This window comes from Lepus europaeus, chromosome 10 (assembly GCF_033115175.1).
Source record: "Lepus europaeus isolate LE1 chromosome 10, mLepTim1.pri, whole genome shotgun sequence".
In the NCBI taxonomy this organism is placed as follows: Eukaryota; Metazoa; Chordata; class Mammalia; order Lagomorpha; family Leporidae; genus Lepus; species Lepus europaeus.
The window spans coordinates 39,240,338-39,257,598 of record NC_084836.1 but is presented as its reverse complement, the minus strand read 5'-3'; the positions used below and the strand labels follow the sequence as shown (position 1 = coordinate 39,257,598).

Below are 17,261 nucleotides of genomic sequence, written 5' to 3'. Positions count from 1 at the left end.
TGTATTTACATATAATTGTAGAATTTTAATAGAATCAAATCAAAAGTAGTAAGACATTAAAAAGATATATGCATTAATAGTTACAACATATAACATATGTATTTTTATGAGAATCAAATTAAGATAACAAATGAGATGGAAAATCATCATAAACCTTTGAGCAACAAATCAACAATTGTTAAATGAACATATTAATTAGTAAATCAGCAGTTATTAAACATTCATTGTGTGGTTTTTATATTTCATATTCTTGTTTCGTAACAGCGGCAGCAGACATTTCCATGTAAGAGTATGTGACTCATACCTTCTCGTGGACTTTCTGGCCCGGTTCCATCCCTTCCAGATGTTCTGACTCTGTGGATCCCTCACTTGATGCCATTTTTCTTTGAATATGAACATTTTGTTCACGCAAGGCAACAATCTGCAAAATAAAAGCAGTATGCTTTCACAATCTAAGTTTTGCATAAAGTACAAAAATTAAAGTTACTTGAATGTGGGTAATAACTAATGAATATTGACAAGTGGTCAGAAAGTGAACATTAAGTTTTAATCATGTTATTGTTTCAAAAATATTTTTAAAATTTAGATTAGCCTTCTGAGTAATGTTTTTAATAATATTTTTAGAATATCTTTTCTAAGAAGAGGTTAAAACACTGGGACTTGTCTAACAAAATATTTTCAAATTGGGAAATAGATAGCTAGTTGGAAATGTGCCTCAATTGTTGATAATAATGTATATGTGATTAATTTAGAAATTGATTGATTTATGAAATGTGATAAAAATTCTGATTGGTCTACCCTTTTAAAGTATACAAGAAACATAAGTGAAAAGATTACAGACTGAAGACTAACTAGGACAACAATCCTACCATTTTAAAATAAGCAAATACATAAATTGGACTTTAATATTGTAAAGCTGTTATGAGTACTTAGAACTAAATTTGTCACATGTTAATGGCCATTGTTTTAACATATCTAATCCAAATTAAAATAATTTGCAAAAGATCAGAAGGCAATTAATGCATGAAAATTATCAGCTTTAGTAATATTCAGGATGGAGAAAAGGATTCCAAACTTTAAAAAATTTTGTTTTTAAAATATTTACTACTTATTGATATCAGTTTAAAAATATTTGACATTATAATAGTGTCATAACTTATTTATTGATTGAAAATTTTATTGTATTATCAATTCAGAAATTAGTGCTAGTTCTAGGAGAAGTCAACATCCACAGTTATTTAATATAGAAAAATGTTGAGTCATAAAAATTACATATTGGAATTATGAGGACCTATATGTCACACACACTAATAAACTCCAACTTTAATTTTAATTTTAATTTTTAAAAAAAGACATCGGCCAGTGGATGTTCATTCTCCTGCCTGCCATTGCTTTGGTGCCCAGCTCTGTGGTAATGTGTCTGTGAATCAGGTGACCTTGTATATGTCCTCCTGCATGTGGACACGGGGTGCCTCATTTTGTAAGGGTAGAACACCACATAATGGCAACTACATAAAGCTTCTCTCTCTTGCTGCACTGCCATCACCGACTAATTGGCTTCCTCATTTTCGCTTCTGTCCATCTATAATCTTATCCACAGAGCAGCCAGATTCATCTCTTCAATTTAAACTATATTTTCACCCCTTAGCTTTTCAAAATAATTCAATGTTTTCTCAATGTAGTTGACACAAACTTAAACTTTTTCACAAGGTCTACAGTGTCCTTCAGGACTGCTTAGCTTCTGCTACACTGGCCTTCTTCCTATCCCACAGTCACACTTGGCGATTTCTTACCCAGAGCTGAGGCAACTGCTGATCGTCCCACAGCACACATTCTTCCCCAGTTAACACAAGGACCCAACCCGAGCTTTCAATACTTGGCTGCGATCCCCTGCTCAGAGACGGTGCGCTTTTCACTACCCCTTTTACGATGCATCACTGTGCGTTTTTGTGTTTGTAGCCTCATGAAAATCAAACATCTTATTCTTTTATTTGTTTATTCACTTTGCTTGTTTATTTAGCTAGCAGACATCCTAATTATATCTCATGGGAAAACGATTTTCAGAGGAATGTTTAATTGAAAACAACATTTTCATACAAAGGAGAACATCAAGTTGCCATGTGCAGCATATTCAATAAAAACGTGCTGAATTAAATAATGAATGGATATGAAAAAACAAAGTGTGTGAACCTAATTAATCCAGAAATAAGACAGGATCAAGATTTGGAGTGCATGAAACTTCGGAGACCTTCCTTTCACATTAGTTAACACAGAAATTGGTCGCATCAAAGGAATGACAAGAAGAGTGTAATAGCTCTTGGAAATACCATTTTTATATTAGATTCTTAATATGTTTTATGTAAAATATTACATCAGCACTGGTACCTGGTGAAGTTTTATTCTGAATTTATTATGAATTTTTAAGAATTGGAACATTATAGGCTAACAATCCACCAAGACAACCATCAAGACTTAACAAACATACTTAGAAAATGATATTAGGACATTACAAAAATCTATGCATTTTTAATATTATCTCACCTATTTAGAAGTGAGGGAAGGACATTTAAAAATAGAAATAAATTTAAATCTTGGGTTATTTAGAAAGCCAGATAAATTTCAAATGTAGCCTTGTGCCTAAAATAAACCAGGCTGTCTATAAAGGGTTACTGAGAGAATCTCTGAAAAAAATCAAATGACCTTATTAAGAAAACATCAAAACATCAATTCGCTTGGAAATCACTTTGCTTCAATATGGTTGTAACATTATGATAAAAAGATTTTAAACCTCAAACCTCTCAAAGTATATACCAGTTAGTTCCACGGAAGAATATAATTTTCAACTACTAACATGCAAATACTGTATAGTTTTACTTAAATAAATCAAGTCCAAAAATTAGGTATTATAATAGAATAGACAGATATTCTCTATCACTCTGATATTTAGTTCTGTTCAACTTTTCCTAATAACAAAGTATGCTGGGTAGTTATGAAAACAAACCTTTAGCACCTGATTCCATTGTAGATGTTAATAAGCTGAGGACTCTTTTCACAATGAGCAAAGTGGGTAAGTCAGTTCCCCTGCCCCTCCGCCCCGCCCTAGGAATTCAACCTTGAGGACGGGGTCATCTCCTTAATGTGTCCTAAGGAGTGCAAACATCTCCCAGTAGTCACTGGAGCTGCAGGTCACAGAGGCTCTTTGGGAAATTCTCCCTGCTTTCTTGAGAAGCAGACACAGGAGAAGGCTAGAGGACCTCCTTGGGAGAGGAAGTATAAGGAAAAGCCTTGAAGATCTCAAAACATTCTCTGGGTTCTCACTTACGGTGATGGCATCAGACAGAGGCCCAAGAGACCCATCTGAAGAATGCTGGTGAACGCCTGGATTCTGGGCTGGCATTGTGGTGTAGCAGGGAAAGCTGCCACCTGAGACACCAGCATCACATATGGGCACCGGTTCAAGTCCCGGCTGCTCCACTTCTGATCCAGGTCCCTGCAGATGGCCTGTGGAAAGCTGTGAAATATGAGCCAAGTGTGTGGGCCCCTGCCACCCACAAGGGAGACCTGGGAGAGGTTTTTTGTGGCCATGTGGGGAGTGAACCTGCAGATAGATTTCTGTCTCTGTTTCTCTATATATATAACTGACTTTCAATACAAATAAACAGATAAATAAATCCTTAAAAAAAAAGTCTGGATTCCTTCCAGCTAACACAGGGTCTACTCCAAGTAGGATATTAGAATGGGAGGAGCTACTTCTAATTAAACCCTGCTGTTTATCCAGCTGCTGCATTACTGCCATAGAGCATTGCTACGTGCAAGCACTGTGCTCAGCCATTTTTATCTGCAATAGAGGTGTTATGATAACTCACATTTAACAAATGAGTAAACCGAGATGGATTTATGAGCAGAAGTGTTACAGTTTGTATGTACATGTTCCCCTAAAATTCATATGTTGGAATCTAAGAGATAGGAGTCTTAAATCATGATAACTCTGCCTTCACGAATGAGATGTGTTCCTTTAGAAAAGGGCTTCAGGGAACTACGAAGGTGCTGTTGTCCTATTCCTTCCACCATGTGAGCCCAAAGCATTCCAGGAGTATCCTGCAGGAGACACTGGGCCCACACCTCCACCCAGCCTTGGAAGGACCAGCCTCCAGAGCTGTGCGAAATAAATTTCTATTGTTTATAAATTACCTAGTCTCAAATGTTTTGTTGCAATAGCACAAATGGAGTAAGATAAGAATCATAAAGGACTAAATAAAAGCTAGTTCCATATCTCCAAGTGTTCTGTTCTGTAACATTGCCTCCTTGTATTTGAACTCCATTAAGTGAGGGAATTTAATAGTGGGTTGGAATGGGGCAGAGCAACATGTCCTTTCCCACTATTGATATCTTTCCTCCTTGGAATCCTCTGTATATCATGGAAGTTGGAGCCCATTCATGCACAGGTTCACATACAGGCAGTTTTGCATACAGTATCAGGTTATTTTTAACCCACAGAAGGCCCATGCAACTCTAATCAAGAGAACCATTTCAACTGATCAAGCGTATTTCTCAATTGCTGACTAATATTTGCTTTTATATGTCTGGCATCCCTTCACACTTCTTTTGATAACATCATCTTTCATTTTCATTAGAGAATTTTCCTCTTCTTCAAATATATTTTCATATATTTATTTAAAAGGCAGAGACAGAGAGAGAATCTTCCAGATATTCCACCCTGGAGTTTACTCCAGGGCTGGTCCAAGTCGAAGTGGGGAGCCTGGAACTTCATCTGGGTCACTCATATGAATACCAGAGACCCAAGTACCTGGGCCATTATCTACTGCCTTCCCAGGCACACTACCAGGAAGCTGGACTGGAAGTAGAGACTCAAACTAGACTCCAGAATGAGAGGCAGGTGTCACAAGCAAGGGCTGAATCCGCTGTGGCACAATGCCCGTCCTGGGAAATTTTTCTATTTTACTTTAATTCCGGAGTTTGTTGATCACGGAGCCACGAATCCATGTCAAGGAGGTGGACACGTGATCCAAGCCAGAACAATCAGATCATCCCTTCAGATGTTTCCGCCTGAACTTGTGGGAAGATTCTCTTTTTCACTAAGGAAAGTAAGTTGAAAAGGTACATAACTGGGATGCTACCTGCCACGTTTCCACTCAGGGACAGAGCAGGTAGAAGTGTTAGACCTCTGATGAATCACTGCTGCTCCAGATTCTGGATTTGCTGAGTCAGTCCTATTCCTGGTATTTTAATAATATGATCCTGAAACTGCTCTGTATGCTCACACTGCTTAGGTTGGTTCTCTGTCACTTGTAACGAAAAGTCTCCTTGAGAATGCAGCAGGGAAGCTGGAAGGCAGCACAGAAGATGCAATATCTAAATGTGGGTTTTGCAGAATGACTAACAATTGAACCAGGGAGACAACAACGGCAGCTGACTTTTTAAGCAGACATGGAATCTTTGTATTTTTAGTATATTGTTTTCCTCATACCATAGGTTGTTTGATATTTAAGAATTATCTGGAGGAAGATGGAAGAATGATGCAACTAGGAAAGTGAAGACACTTCAACTAAAATAGGTGTGTGTACGTCTGTCTTTCTGGCTTAAGGTTTTGCCTTGATTCTTACTTACGTTTCCTGATTGATCATATAACCTCTTACAGCCTAGCTTCTAGGCACTCCAGAATGCATTATGCTTACAAGCCAAATTTCCGAGTTTTGTTCTTATTCTTGCCTCAGTCCGGTCACTTTCATCTCTTTCTTTTCAATCTCTTATGAACCCTGACTCTACTGGTGGTCTTGGTGGCCAGTTCTCTAAAGTACAAAGCTCCTGGCCCTCATTCCTTTTCCTACAACCTTATTTCTAGGATGCCACTATGTACAACATCTGAACCTCTCCTATTTCCTTGAGCTGCTGTTTTCCTTTGACATCTTGGAGACAGGCATTTATTTACAAACATACATTGAGCACCTATGACTCACTGGCCCTAGGGAAATATAATGAGGTGGGCCGAGGCAGTGAACCTTGCCCTATTGGAAAGGTCATTCTCACTGGGAGATAGAAGTTGTAATAAAATAAGTTATAGTAAAGATAAGTAGCACCCATTTAAAATGGTAGTAATTATTATTTTAAGGGACAATTTAAAAAGGGAAGGGTGCTATGAACTACAACATGATTGGGAAGTCCATGATGTCTGAGCATCGTCATGGAAGCGAGAGGGAACAGGCAGCGTGGCTATCTGGGAGAACTTCGCAGGCAGAGGATGCAGAAAAAAAGCAAAGCATGATGTCACGCAAATGTTCAAAATTCATGGAAATGTTTCTGTGAGTTGTTCAAGGGCTGTGAAATGTCCCTCCTAAAAGACAGCTAATGATCATGAAAGCTGATGCCCTGGAAACTCAAGAGAACATGGTCCTCAAGAACAGTGTGACCTGGAAGAAATGAACAGACATGATTTAATATATTTTATGTTCCCACATTTGGGGATTTTTCAGGGGTTTAAGATGTGTTCATTCATTTATTCAGTAGTATTCCTCTGCTGGGGAAGACGCAGAACAGTCCCTCTTACGTGGAGATTACATTCCAGTAAAAGAGGCAAAAATATATGTACAGAAGGAATTAGACAAAAACAAAATAACAATCATTTATTGAGCTTTTAATGCAGAAACTGTGGTAAGCACATTACATAAATTTGCTTCTTTATACTAACTTTTCATCTATGGTATCCTCTTTTCCAAATCGTGTTTTTGGGAAGTGATTCTGGAAGCATCACTTCCTTGAATATGCTTGAAAGGCTGAATGAGGAGGAGTCCCGGCCCTCTGAGCTATTTCTGGTTATATGATATTTATAATTTTCTATAAATTGGGGGCGGGAAGAAAGGTAGGGTGGAGGGATAGCAATACCTACTTTACATTGTGCTTTTTACTACAAAATAATTTTAATACAAAATACAAATATGAGGTACATTAAATGCTCCTTACCTAATGACAATAATGAATTGAACTCCCTTGCCTTTTCCATTTAATCTCCCTATTGCTATTGTTTGTTCTAGCTTAATGAAGGGCTTGCCATCACACACACGCCATCTTAGCTGTGAGTTTTTATACTCATCCAGCTTGCTTTTTCTACAGCTGATTGCCTTTTAGTCATTTACCTATCTTGTATTTTAGTTTGTAAATCATTCACCTTGGGATGGATTCTGATACCATATTCCCCCAGGGTGTGAAGTTATAAAACTTCTTAGCATTCTCCAATAATTCATGTCATACAAATTACTGTTCTATCACACTGAATGTTAGTTTTCCGAGTCCACATTTTAACACTGATTGCTCTGAGACCAGTAATTATATCTGATCCATTATTTATTCCCTGTACTTAGTACATTGACTGACAAATGGGAGGCATGCTAGAATTATTTATGGAGTGTCAAATGACAGCAAACTATATAAATGGAAGAGGCCTATGGAGAGTATGAAAAGCTGTAAGGAAACATACACAGGATTTATACATGGAGAAGACAATTAGTTATCCACATAGAAAACTACAAATTTGAAGGCTTTCTAAATGTTCATTTTATATGATTCAAAGCTGAAAAAGAATCATGGAGGGGGCCACTAGGAAAATGTAAAGAAAGAATGAACAAGAAGTATTGGGTTTGCTCTATAGGATTTTTTCAGCCCTGACATGATGAGGCAGGTAGAGTAGAAGGCATGGGCAACTATGAATGAAGTGAAGGGCAAGATCATGGATGGGAGGGTTATGGCAGTCATCAAGAGATATTTTACATTTATACAATAACAGGCAATTTTATTATGTCTTAAAATAGCATTAAGAAGTTTACAAGTATATTGTCTTTTTTTTTTTTTTTTGACAGGCAGAGTGGACAGTGAGAGAGAGAGAGACAGAGAGAAAGGTTTTCCTTTGCCGTTGGTTCACCCTCCAATGGCTGCCACGGCCGGCGCACTGCGCTGACCCGAAGGCAGGAGCCAGGTGCTTCTCCTGGTCTCCCATGGGGTGCAGGGCCCAAGCACTTGGGCCATCCTCCACTGCACTCCCTGGCCACAGGCAGAGAGCTGGCCTGGAAGAGGGGCAACCGGGACAGAATCCGGTGCCCCAACCAGGACTAGAACCCGGTGTGCTGGTGCCGCAGGTGGAGGATTAGCCTATTGAGCTGCAGCGCCGACCAGTATATTGTAACCTAGGTAATATGATTCACATGATAAAGCTTATTATGTTTAGGTGTTTTAGACTCAGAATGGATGGGTGTTACAGGGAAAAATGGAATTCCAAGAATATCTAAGAACTGAAATCTGCTAGAATTCTTGAAGTTGAGGAAAGGAAAGCAATGTCTACTAATTTAATTTGCACTTTGTTTTCCTTTTAAAAAACATTTTAAATACTTATGTTTATTTTATTTCTTTTGGGAGAGAGAGAGAAAGAGGGAGAGAGGGAGAATCTTCCATTACCGAATTCGCGTTCCAAATGCCTCAGACAACAGGAGCTGGGCCAGACCAAAGCCAGGAACCAGGAACTCCATCTGGGTCTGCCATGTCGGTGGCAGGGACTCCAGTACTTGAACCATGATGCCTTGCCATGGTGTGCATTCCCAGGAAGCTGGATAGGAAGCTGAGGTGGGATTTGAACCCAAGCACTCAGATATGGGAAGTGGGCATTCCGAGCAACACCTTAACCTGCTGCTTCACAACATCTGCCTCTCCTCTTTTCTTTTTTTTTTTTTTCTTTTTGTCTCCTTAGAAATTTTAACACATGTACAAGATCTTTCCACTAAGTTTTATAATGAAGGAGACAAAAAACAGGGTGGGATTTTGGCCTTGTGGCTAAGGCATTGCTTGGGATGTCTGTATTTCATACTGGAGTACTTGGATTCGAGTCCTGCTTCTGCTCTTAATTCCAACTTCCTATGAATTTCAACCTTCAGAGGCACAAGGTAATGGCTCAAGCAGTTGGGTTCTTGCTATCTACTTTGTTAGTCTGGACTGAATTTCTGGTTCTCAGCTTTGACTTGGTCCTTGGTCCAGTCTGGGCCACTGTTGACATTTCAGGAGTAAACCAGCAGATGGGAGCTCTCTTGTTTGTCTCTCTCTCTCTCTCTTTTTAATATCTCAAATAGTTGATTAAGTTAAGTCCTAATTGAAATTTAATAACAATAATAATAGCTTATGTGTTGAATGTGTATTATAAGCTTTTTCTGTTGTGATGCAATTTACATGCATTATCTCAATCTTTCCAAAAAATACTGTGTATTGAGTACTATTATTCTTATTTTACAAGTGAGGAAATGATCATGGAAAAAAATATACTTGAGGTCATATAGAGAAACATATATAAGGATAGGTTCCTCGTTCTTATCTGATTCTTTCAAATTTTGTTATTTAGTAATGGTGCAATAACATTTTTTGATAATTAATGAAATTATTCACTACATACACAAATCAGAGACTTATCCAGGTCAGAATTACAGTTTGTGACTGATAGGAGAATTCACCTGCAACAACAATGTAGAAGATGTTTTCAAATATTCCTAGGATTTAAAACATGCCACTTATATACAGTACGTATCATTTTTATTTATAATTCTTATGAGGCATAGGTAAACTTGTCTTGAAAATTTCTCAACTACTTTTAAAAATAATCACATCCACATAAAACCTCTAGTGGTAATTCTACAGGGAGCTTCATTTCTCATTCTCACATTTTAAAATTCATATTTGTCTTTACCTATTTAACAACAACTTCCAGAGAGTATCCATATCTAATTAGCAAACATTCTTTTCATCTATTTTTATCCAGGATTCAATTAACAATTCCAAAAGTGAGACTTTTAGAGGTCTCACTATACCAGCACATAATTTGATTCCACTCAGATATTTATTCTAATTCTAGCTAAATTCCATGGTTAGATTACACTGAAGTGAGCACACACACACACACAAACATACATAAACAAAAAAAAATGCAACTAGTAAAACAAAAGAGATTTACAATTTACACTAAGAAACTCTCCAACCACAATAACTTGATTTGTGTTGTTCTATATTTATTAAGAAACAATAAAAATCGAGACATTTATTCAAATGAAATTAAGGACTCCTAGCCAGTAACTGTTTTTCTTTCTAACACTGTCATTGTACATGAGATTTTAAGCATCACTGAAGCATATTAAAAGCAATATAAAACAAGTAGTCTGTGTAGTTTGATCAGCTAGCATGTAATGTTCATTTTAACTGTGTTCCAGTAAGTATGGACAGATTTCGACCGTTTGTGAAACTGAACTGCTTTGAGATGAGATTCAGGGGTTTGCATAAGAATCTGCCTCTGGTCAGATTAAAAACTAGTTAACGAATTAATGTTTTAATTAATAAATCCACTTATCCTAATGAATGACTAAACAGCTTGGAGGTGGGATGAACAGGTTCACTTTGTGGTTGTTCTAAGTTCTTAGCACTTAAGGCTACCTTTAATCAGTCAGCAAATACCTACTGAATGAATGAGAACACTCTGCATTCTTTGTTTTTAACACAGCCCTCCCCCAGTTTTGGCTGGCCAGACCTCCCAATTCCTGTATAGATAAATTGCCTTAGTGCTAAAATTTAACATGCACATCACAGTAAGCTTCTTGTGAACTTTTGATAAAAAATACAGCGCATGAATAGTACATGAATTTGGCTATTTCCAAACTTTACATCTGAACTGGCTTTGCTTATATCTATTTTTTAGTGCATATTTATTGATTTTGTCTGATCATGCAACCCTTTTTAAACATAATATTTAAGATTTAAAAAATTATTCCAAAAAGTAAAACTGGAATGCAAAACTTATTTATAGTTTTAACTTTGAGATAGCATTGTTCCAATGGTAGTAAAATTTTAAATGGATGCTTAAGTTAAACTCTTTTGACACTAGATTCTTAGGACACTCATTTCAACACTTAACCATATTTAACATAGTTATTGATACGTAATTCAAATAAAATTATAACTTTCTACCAAACTATCTGTATTCTGTTCTACTCTGTATTTCAATAATTATATTTTCTGATACTCAGTCACTTTTTATTGCTTTTTTAAAAAATGTCCACCATTCAAACAATTGCTAATATTTTAAACATCGACATTTTTGTTAAAGACATACCAAAGTCTATAGAAAAGAAGAAAATAAATTGGCCAAAGGAGTTTTTGAGTATTGTCAAAATAGGAGTGCTATCGTAGGGAATTAGCAGCTAAATCCAGCATAAGATGGAGGAAGAGTAAAAAAAAAATACTGAGAAAGCTGCCAGTTTGGTAAAGTACAAAAATTCATCTAGAGAACCAAAGCACAACACTTAGTGTTAAACAGTTTCCTGAAAGTGTCAGTGTTAGGAAAATGCAGTCTGAATGGTTCATATTACCACCGCAGCAGAGCAAGCTTCAATTTAAAAATATAGATAAGCAAATAGAAGGATCTGTAAAAAGTTCATGAAAGATTCATATTATGAAAAACCATGCATAAATTTCAAACAATTTCTGCACTGACATAAGCTTCTCTTTTAATTCTACTTTTTCCAAGAACTTTTCCATAAATAAACACAGAGACTGAGAATATCCATTAAGGTAAACAAATGACACTGAGAAGTGCAACACCATATGTAAACCATAAGAATTCAGTAGTGAGCGCTGAGAAGGTCAGAAGCAATTTAGTTGAAAGTTTTTAATTTCATGAGCAAATATGGTACAATTTGCATTGCCCAGAAAGATGCCATTGCTCATAATTTCTTATCTCTTGAACAAGACTGCAAAATCTTATTTAAAAACCGAACTAGGCAATTCACAATGAAAATAACAAGTAAGATTTATTAAAAGTATTAATGATTATAAAGTTGCTCTTGGTAAAGAATGGAGGCTACTGCCTTCCAACATACTTCCCAATATCACTTCCACTAGGTCATTGCCCTCCAAGTCAGAGTATCAAAGTTAGCTAATTAGGATTGGCTGTCAGCTAAGCACAGAAAGGACAACTGATTGTACTAATTCTTGCCCCACCCCAAAATAAGAGGAAAGCAAAAATGAGGAACACAAGAGATGCTGGGAAAAAAGGCAATGAACAACCAGTAATTCAGTGGGTCTACACCTGACCACATTACAAAGCAGTAAGCAGCTCTGTGAACAACTGTCCTGTTCATTATTAAATAAAATAGTTTAAGATAGGAATAAAAGTTTCAACTTCAGCTATATTATGTATGCTAGGAAGTATTACAATAGTTTGAGCAGATTTGGTTATTAAATTTTAAAAGGTACATCTACACAATTTGAATTATTCCTTTGTCTTCTGTTTATTCAAGTGTTGTTCATCTGTTGTCAGTAACATTTGGATATTTTAGAAAACACTCTGCTTTAATAGTCCAAACACACTGTATTTCCATCAACAATATTTTAATGTTTTTAGATGTCACATTAAACTAAAAGAAGATGGATTTATTGATTTCTGTATTCCTCTTTCTGCATCTTGATGTTTGACCTCCTCAGCCAACATGGTCAAAATTCTAAGCACACACTTAGTTTTTGTTTTTTTGTTTTTTTCCCAATCAGGGCAGAAATGACAAAATTACAGGTTGTGTCTTAGAACTATTCTTTTCAGCTCTATTATGGTAAGGGAAAGAGTCTTAAAGGAAAGAAAAGCATTACAATGTGCTGCAAAAGTACTAAAGAAAATGTAAATGGCAGAAGCAATCTCCATTAGTCATTCTTGCATAAAAAAAAAAGAATGCCAAGGCAATAAAAAGGATTTATCCATTTAATTCCTTCCTTAGAAATAACAAAGGAAGCATGCTAAACCCATTATTTTGAACAATTCCTTTTGAAGTAATCCATTTGCGTAGGTTCTAATGGTAATTATCATGTGTTGTATTCATCTGCATGCATTTCAATTTTATTTTTATATGACTTTTAAATGTGTACATATTACAAAATGTGAATAGAGGAAGAGAGCAAAATGTCAGTAGGTATATGATTTTTAAATTCTAATTTTTATGGGTAAAATAAATAAAGTTTGGGGTGAGCATTTGATGCCCTAGTTAAGACTCTTCGTGGGATGCCAGCATCCCCTATTGGAGTGCCTAGGTTCCAATCCTGATTTTTCCCTGTCCAATCCAGCTTCCTGCTGATCCTGGTGCTGGGAGGCGGCAAATTCAGGTTCCAGTTCTTGGGTCCCTGCCACTCATGTGGGAGACCCAGATCAAGTCTAGGCTCCTGACTTCAGCCTAGCTCTGCTCCAGCTTTTGTGGCTATTTGAGAAGTGCACCAGAAGAGGAAGGATTTCTTTCTGTCTTTCAAATAAATAATTCTTTTTTTTTTTTTAACAGGCAGAGTGGACAGTGAGAGAGAGAGAGAGAAAGGTCTTTCTTTTTGCCTTTTTAAATGAAGTTTACTGAGAATGAGTAAGAGACTTCCTCCTATCTCCAAGCAGTTGCCACCTAGTCAGTTGCAATGTGGGCAGAGCGGCCACTTCACCTCTCTGCATCTCGGTTCAATCACCCTTGAAAGGAGTTGGACAATGTCATGTCAAAAATCATTCCTGACATGATCAACATCAACGACAACAATATTTAACACAAGATTTCTTGTGCCAGGCATAACTTTAAGCTCTTTACATGTATTAACTCATTTAAACCTCACGACAACCTTAAAAGGTAACTTCTGTTGTTACGGTTGACCTAAAATTGAGGCAAAATTACACACTGAGGAAAACTATCAGGAAATTGCCCTGTGTCACAGAGCTAGCAAATGGCAGAACCACTAAGGAAGAAAAATTATCCTAAATGTAAATGGGGATTACAGTTCCTCTTCAGAGTTTATTTGCCTCTTTCATTATTTTTTGTCCTCAGCCTTCTTTTTTTAGGGCAATATATATATGGAACAATTAATTCAATGTTCAATATAGAAACAATATATATACTCACCACTTTTCCTTTGGTCCACACTAACCTCTAACTACTTTTCTTTTTTTGACAGGCAGAGTTAGACAGTGAGAGAGAGAGAGAGACAGAGAGAGACAGAGAGAAAGGTCTTCCTTTTCCATTGGTTCACCCCCCAGATGGCCACTATGGCCGGTGCGCTGCGGCTGGTGCACTGCGCTGATCCGAAGCCAGGAGCCAGGTGCTTCCTCCTGGTCTCCCATGCGGGTACAGGGCCTAAGGACTTGGGCCATCCTCCACTGCCTTCCTGGGCCACAGTAGAGAGCTGGACTGAAAGAGGAGCAACCAGGACAGAATCCGGCGCCCCGACTGGGACTAGAACCCCGGTAGTGGCGCCGCAGGCGGAGGATTAGCCTAGTGAGCCACGGCGCCGGCCTTCTAACTATTTCTAACTATCCACTTTTCATAGACTTTGTTTTTCTGAGGCTTGCAAACTAAATAAGATTTATGCATTTTTGAATGATTGAAAATAAATTGAAAAAAGACAATATTTTTATGAAATAAAAAGCTATAAGAAATCAAATGTTCCCTGTCCATAAATAATTTTTATTGGAACATGGCCAAGTTTACTTATTCACATATTGTTTATGATTGCTTTTATGTTACAATAGTGCAGTAGTTGGGACAGTGACTGTCACATCCACAGGGCATGCACTATTTACTAGCTGGTTCTTTATATAAACTGTTTGCTGAAGTCTGGTCTAGTGGCTCTTGTCTGTCTCTTGCAGAAAACTAAACTGTTCAAAGGAAGCAGTTGAAGTAAAAACTACAACTTAATTTACTAATTTTTAGATATGCTCTCTATGACTTTAACTTCTAATTTCATTTAATAGAAACAGGATAAATTATCCCAGGGGTAGAATTACTCGATGCAGTAAACAGTTTTGCACACACGGTTTGAACTATTCACGCTTAAATAGTAATGTTTTATATTACATGATGGCATTGTATAAATTGCCTGGGACAAATCTCAAAATCAATATTTTAAGGAAGCCTTGCAAGGTACAAGAGAGCACATATGTGCAGCTTGACAAAAATTTGGAAAACAATACATGAAGAAAATAAGGAGATCAAGAAAGAGATACAAAATCATCACAAACTGCTCAACAGAAAGAGCAGAATACAGTGAAGGAAATGAAAATGCAGTGAGGAGTTTAAACAGCAGACTGCCTCAGCAGAAAACAGCATCTACAGACTTAAAAGACTGTGTTTGAAAATATCCAGCTAAAGAAATAATACCTGAAAATGAATCCAATCTCAATAGGGAAATGAGTATCTCAACTCATGAAGCTCAAAGGTTTCTAAGGAGGATCAACCTCTATGCAAAGACAGTTAAGACAATTGTCACAAGTGAGAGACAAAGCCACAAGAGAATAGTGACTCATCATGTATAGGATTATTAGCAGATTTCTTGGTGGCAACATTGCAGGCAGCTGTGGGTTGCATTTGGTTTGTAGCCTGATGATTTATATGTTGGAAGCTTGGTCCCCAAGATGAGAGGACTAATAGGTGGTGGAACCCTTCAGAGATGAGTTTAAGTGAAAGTGCTTGGGCCATTAGGGCCATTATTCTCAGAAGGGATTGATGCTTGCTTCATGGAGTGAGTGAATTTATGCTAAGAACAAATTGTCACTGAAGACTAAGCCTGGACCTTGAATTGTTCTCTAGCTTCCTGTCTTCCTGTGACCCTTTGTGTGTGTCCTCCAACCACTGTGAGAGCATCTACCACAAGTCACTTAGCAGAGCAGAACAGGAGCCAGGGCCAAGCTCTAGAACATCCAGAACTCTGAGCTAAATACACTTTTCATTACTCATTACCCAGCCTGATGCATTTTTTTCAGTAATAACACTGAGCAGATTAATACACAGACCAGCAGAGAGTGGGAAACATGTATTCCAAGGAACTGAAAGAAAACATTGACATTAAAGAACACTATAATAAGACCACTAACACTAAGAACACTATATCTGGTAAAATTACCTTCAAATTAAGGAGAAAACAGTTTTCCCAGAAGAACAAAAACACTGATAAATTTCATCACCACTATACCTGGCTTACAATAAATGCCCCAGAATGCTATTCAAATCTAAACAAAGACATCCTCCATAACAGAATGGAAATACATGAAAGCATAAATTTCACTACTCAATATATAAGGAAATGCAGAGTGAAACAACGCTGTAATGGCATTGTATAAATTTCTTTTAATCTTAATGAGAATTAAGAGACGAGAAATTGTTAGTAGATAATAACAATAATAATAAAAAATACTGATTGAAACACTACACCTGGGCGAGTAAGAGGTAGAGTTTTTGTATGCTATTGAAGTGAAGTGGCTAGAAGCTTAAAAATAGATTGCTATAGCTACAGGATGTTTTATGTAAGCTTTGAGATAATCACCAAGAAAAGATCTTTTATATATGCACAAAAGATGAGAATGACAATCAAAGCAAATAACTACAAGATTCAAATAAAACAGGAAGGCAGCACAGCAAGTGAGGAAGAGAAGAGGAGGGAATCATTTGTGAACACAAATAAATTAATTAACAAAATGGGAACAATAAGTCCTCTCTTGTCAACAATTACTTTAAATGTAAAATACATCAACCCCACCAATCAAAAGAAAAAAGATTAGTGAATGGATAAAAATAAAAAGACCCAATGACCTGTTGTTTGTAAGATTGTCATTTTAAATTTAAAGACACATGTATTTTGAAGAAGAAGGAATAGAAAAACATATTTCTATCATGCAAATAGTAACCAAAAAAAGTAGAGGTAGTTATAGACATACCAGACAAAATAAACTTTAAATCTCAATCTGCTTTTAGAGGCAAAGAAGATCATTATATAATGATAAAAGATAAATTTGATAGAAGGTACAACCATTAATTATATATGCACTCAACATATGAGCACTCAAATATAATGCATGCATTAACAGATCTAAAATGGTATCGACAATATTATAATAGAAAAGGATTTCAAGTTCCAACTTACAATAAAATATAGAAAATCACAAATGGGGGCCTGTGCAATGCTATAGACCAAATAGATATAAAAGACATATATAGGAATTTCCACCAAATGGTGGAGGAAAATTCATTCACCCAAGGACAATTTGAACAATCTTCAGGAAATTTTACATGTTAGATACCAAGACAAATCCTAACAAATTTACAAATATTAAACTCATTCTAAGTATCTTTTCTAATCACAATAGAATGAAATTAGAAACAATTAACAGCAAGAAAAACAGGAAAACTCATATGTATGTGGAAACTAAACAACACACA

General features: G+C 36.6%; 1 protein-coding gene across 1 annotated transcript in view; it reads right to left on the bottom strand.

The window, feature by feature from the left end:
• The window catches only part of PPFIA2 (PTPRF interacting protein alpha 2), a 535,398-nt gene that overhangs the window by 129,655 nt on the left and 388,482 nt on the right, over window positions 1-17,261 (bottom strand). Inside the window, exon 8 of the mRNA XM_062202051.1 lies at window positions 305-421. Coding sequence (XP_062058035.1) covers window positions 305-421 — 117 coding nt within the window. The remainder of the gene's footprint in view (window positions 1-304; window positions 422-17,261) is intronic.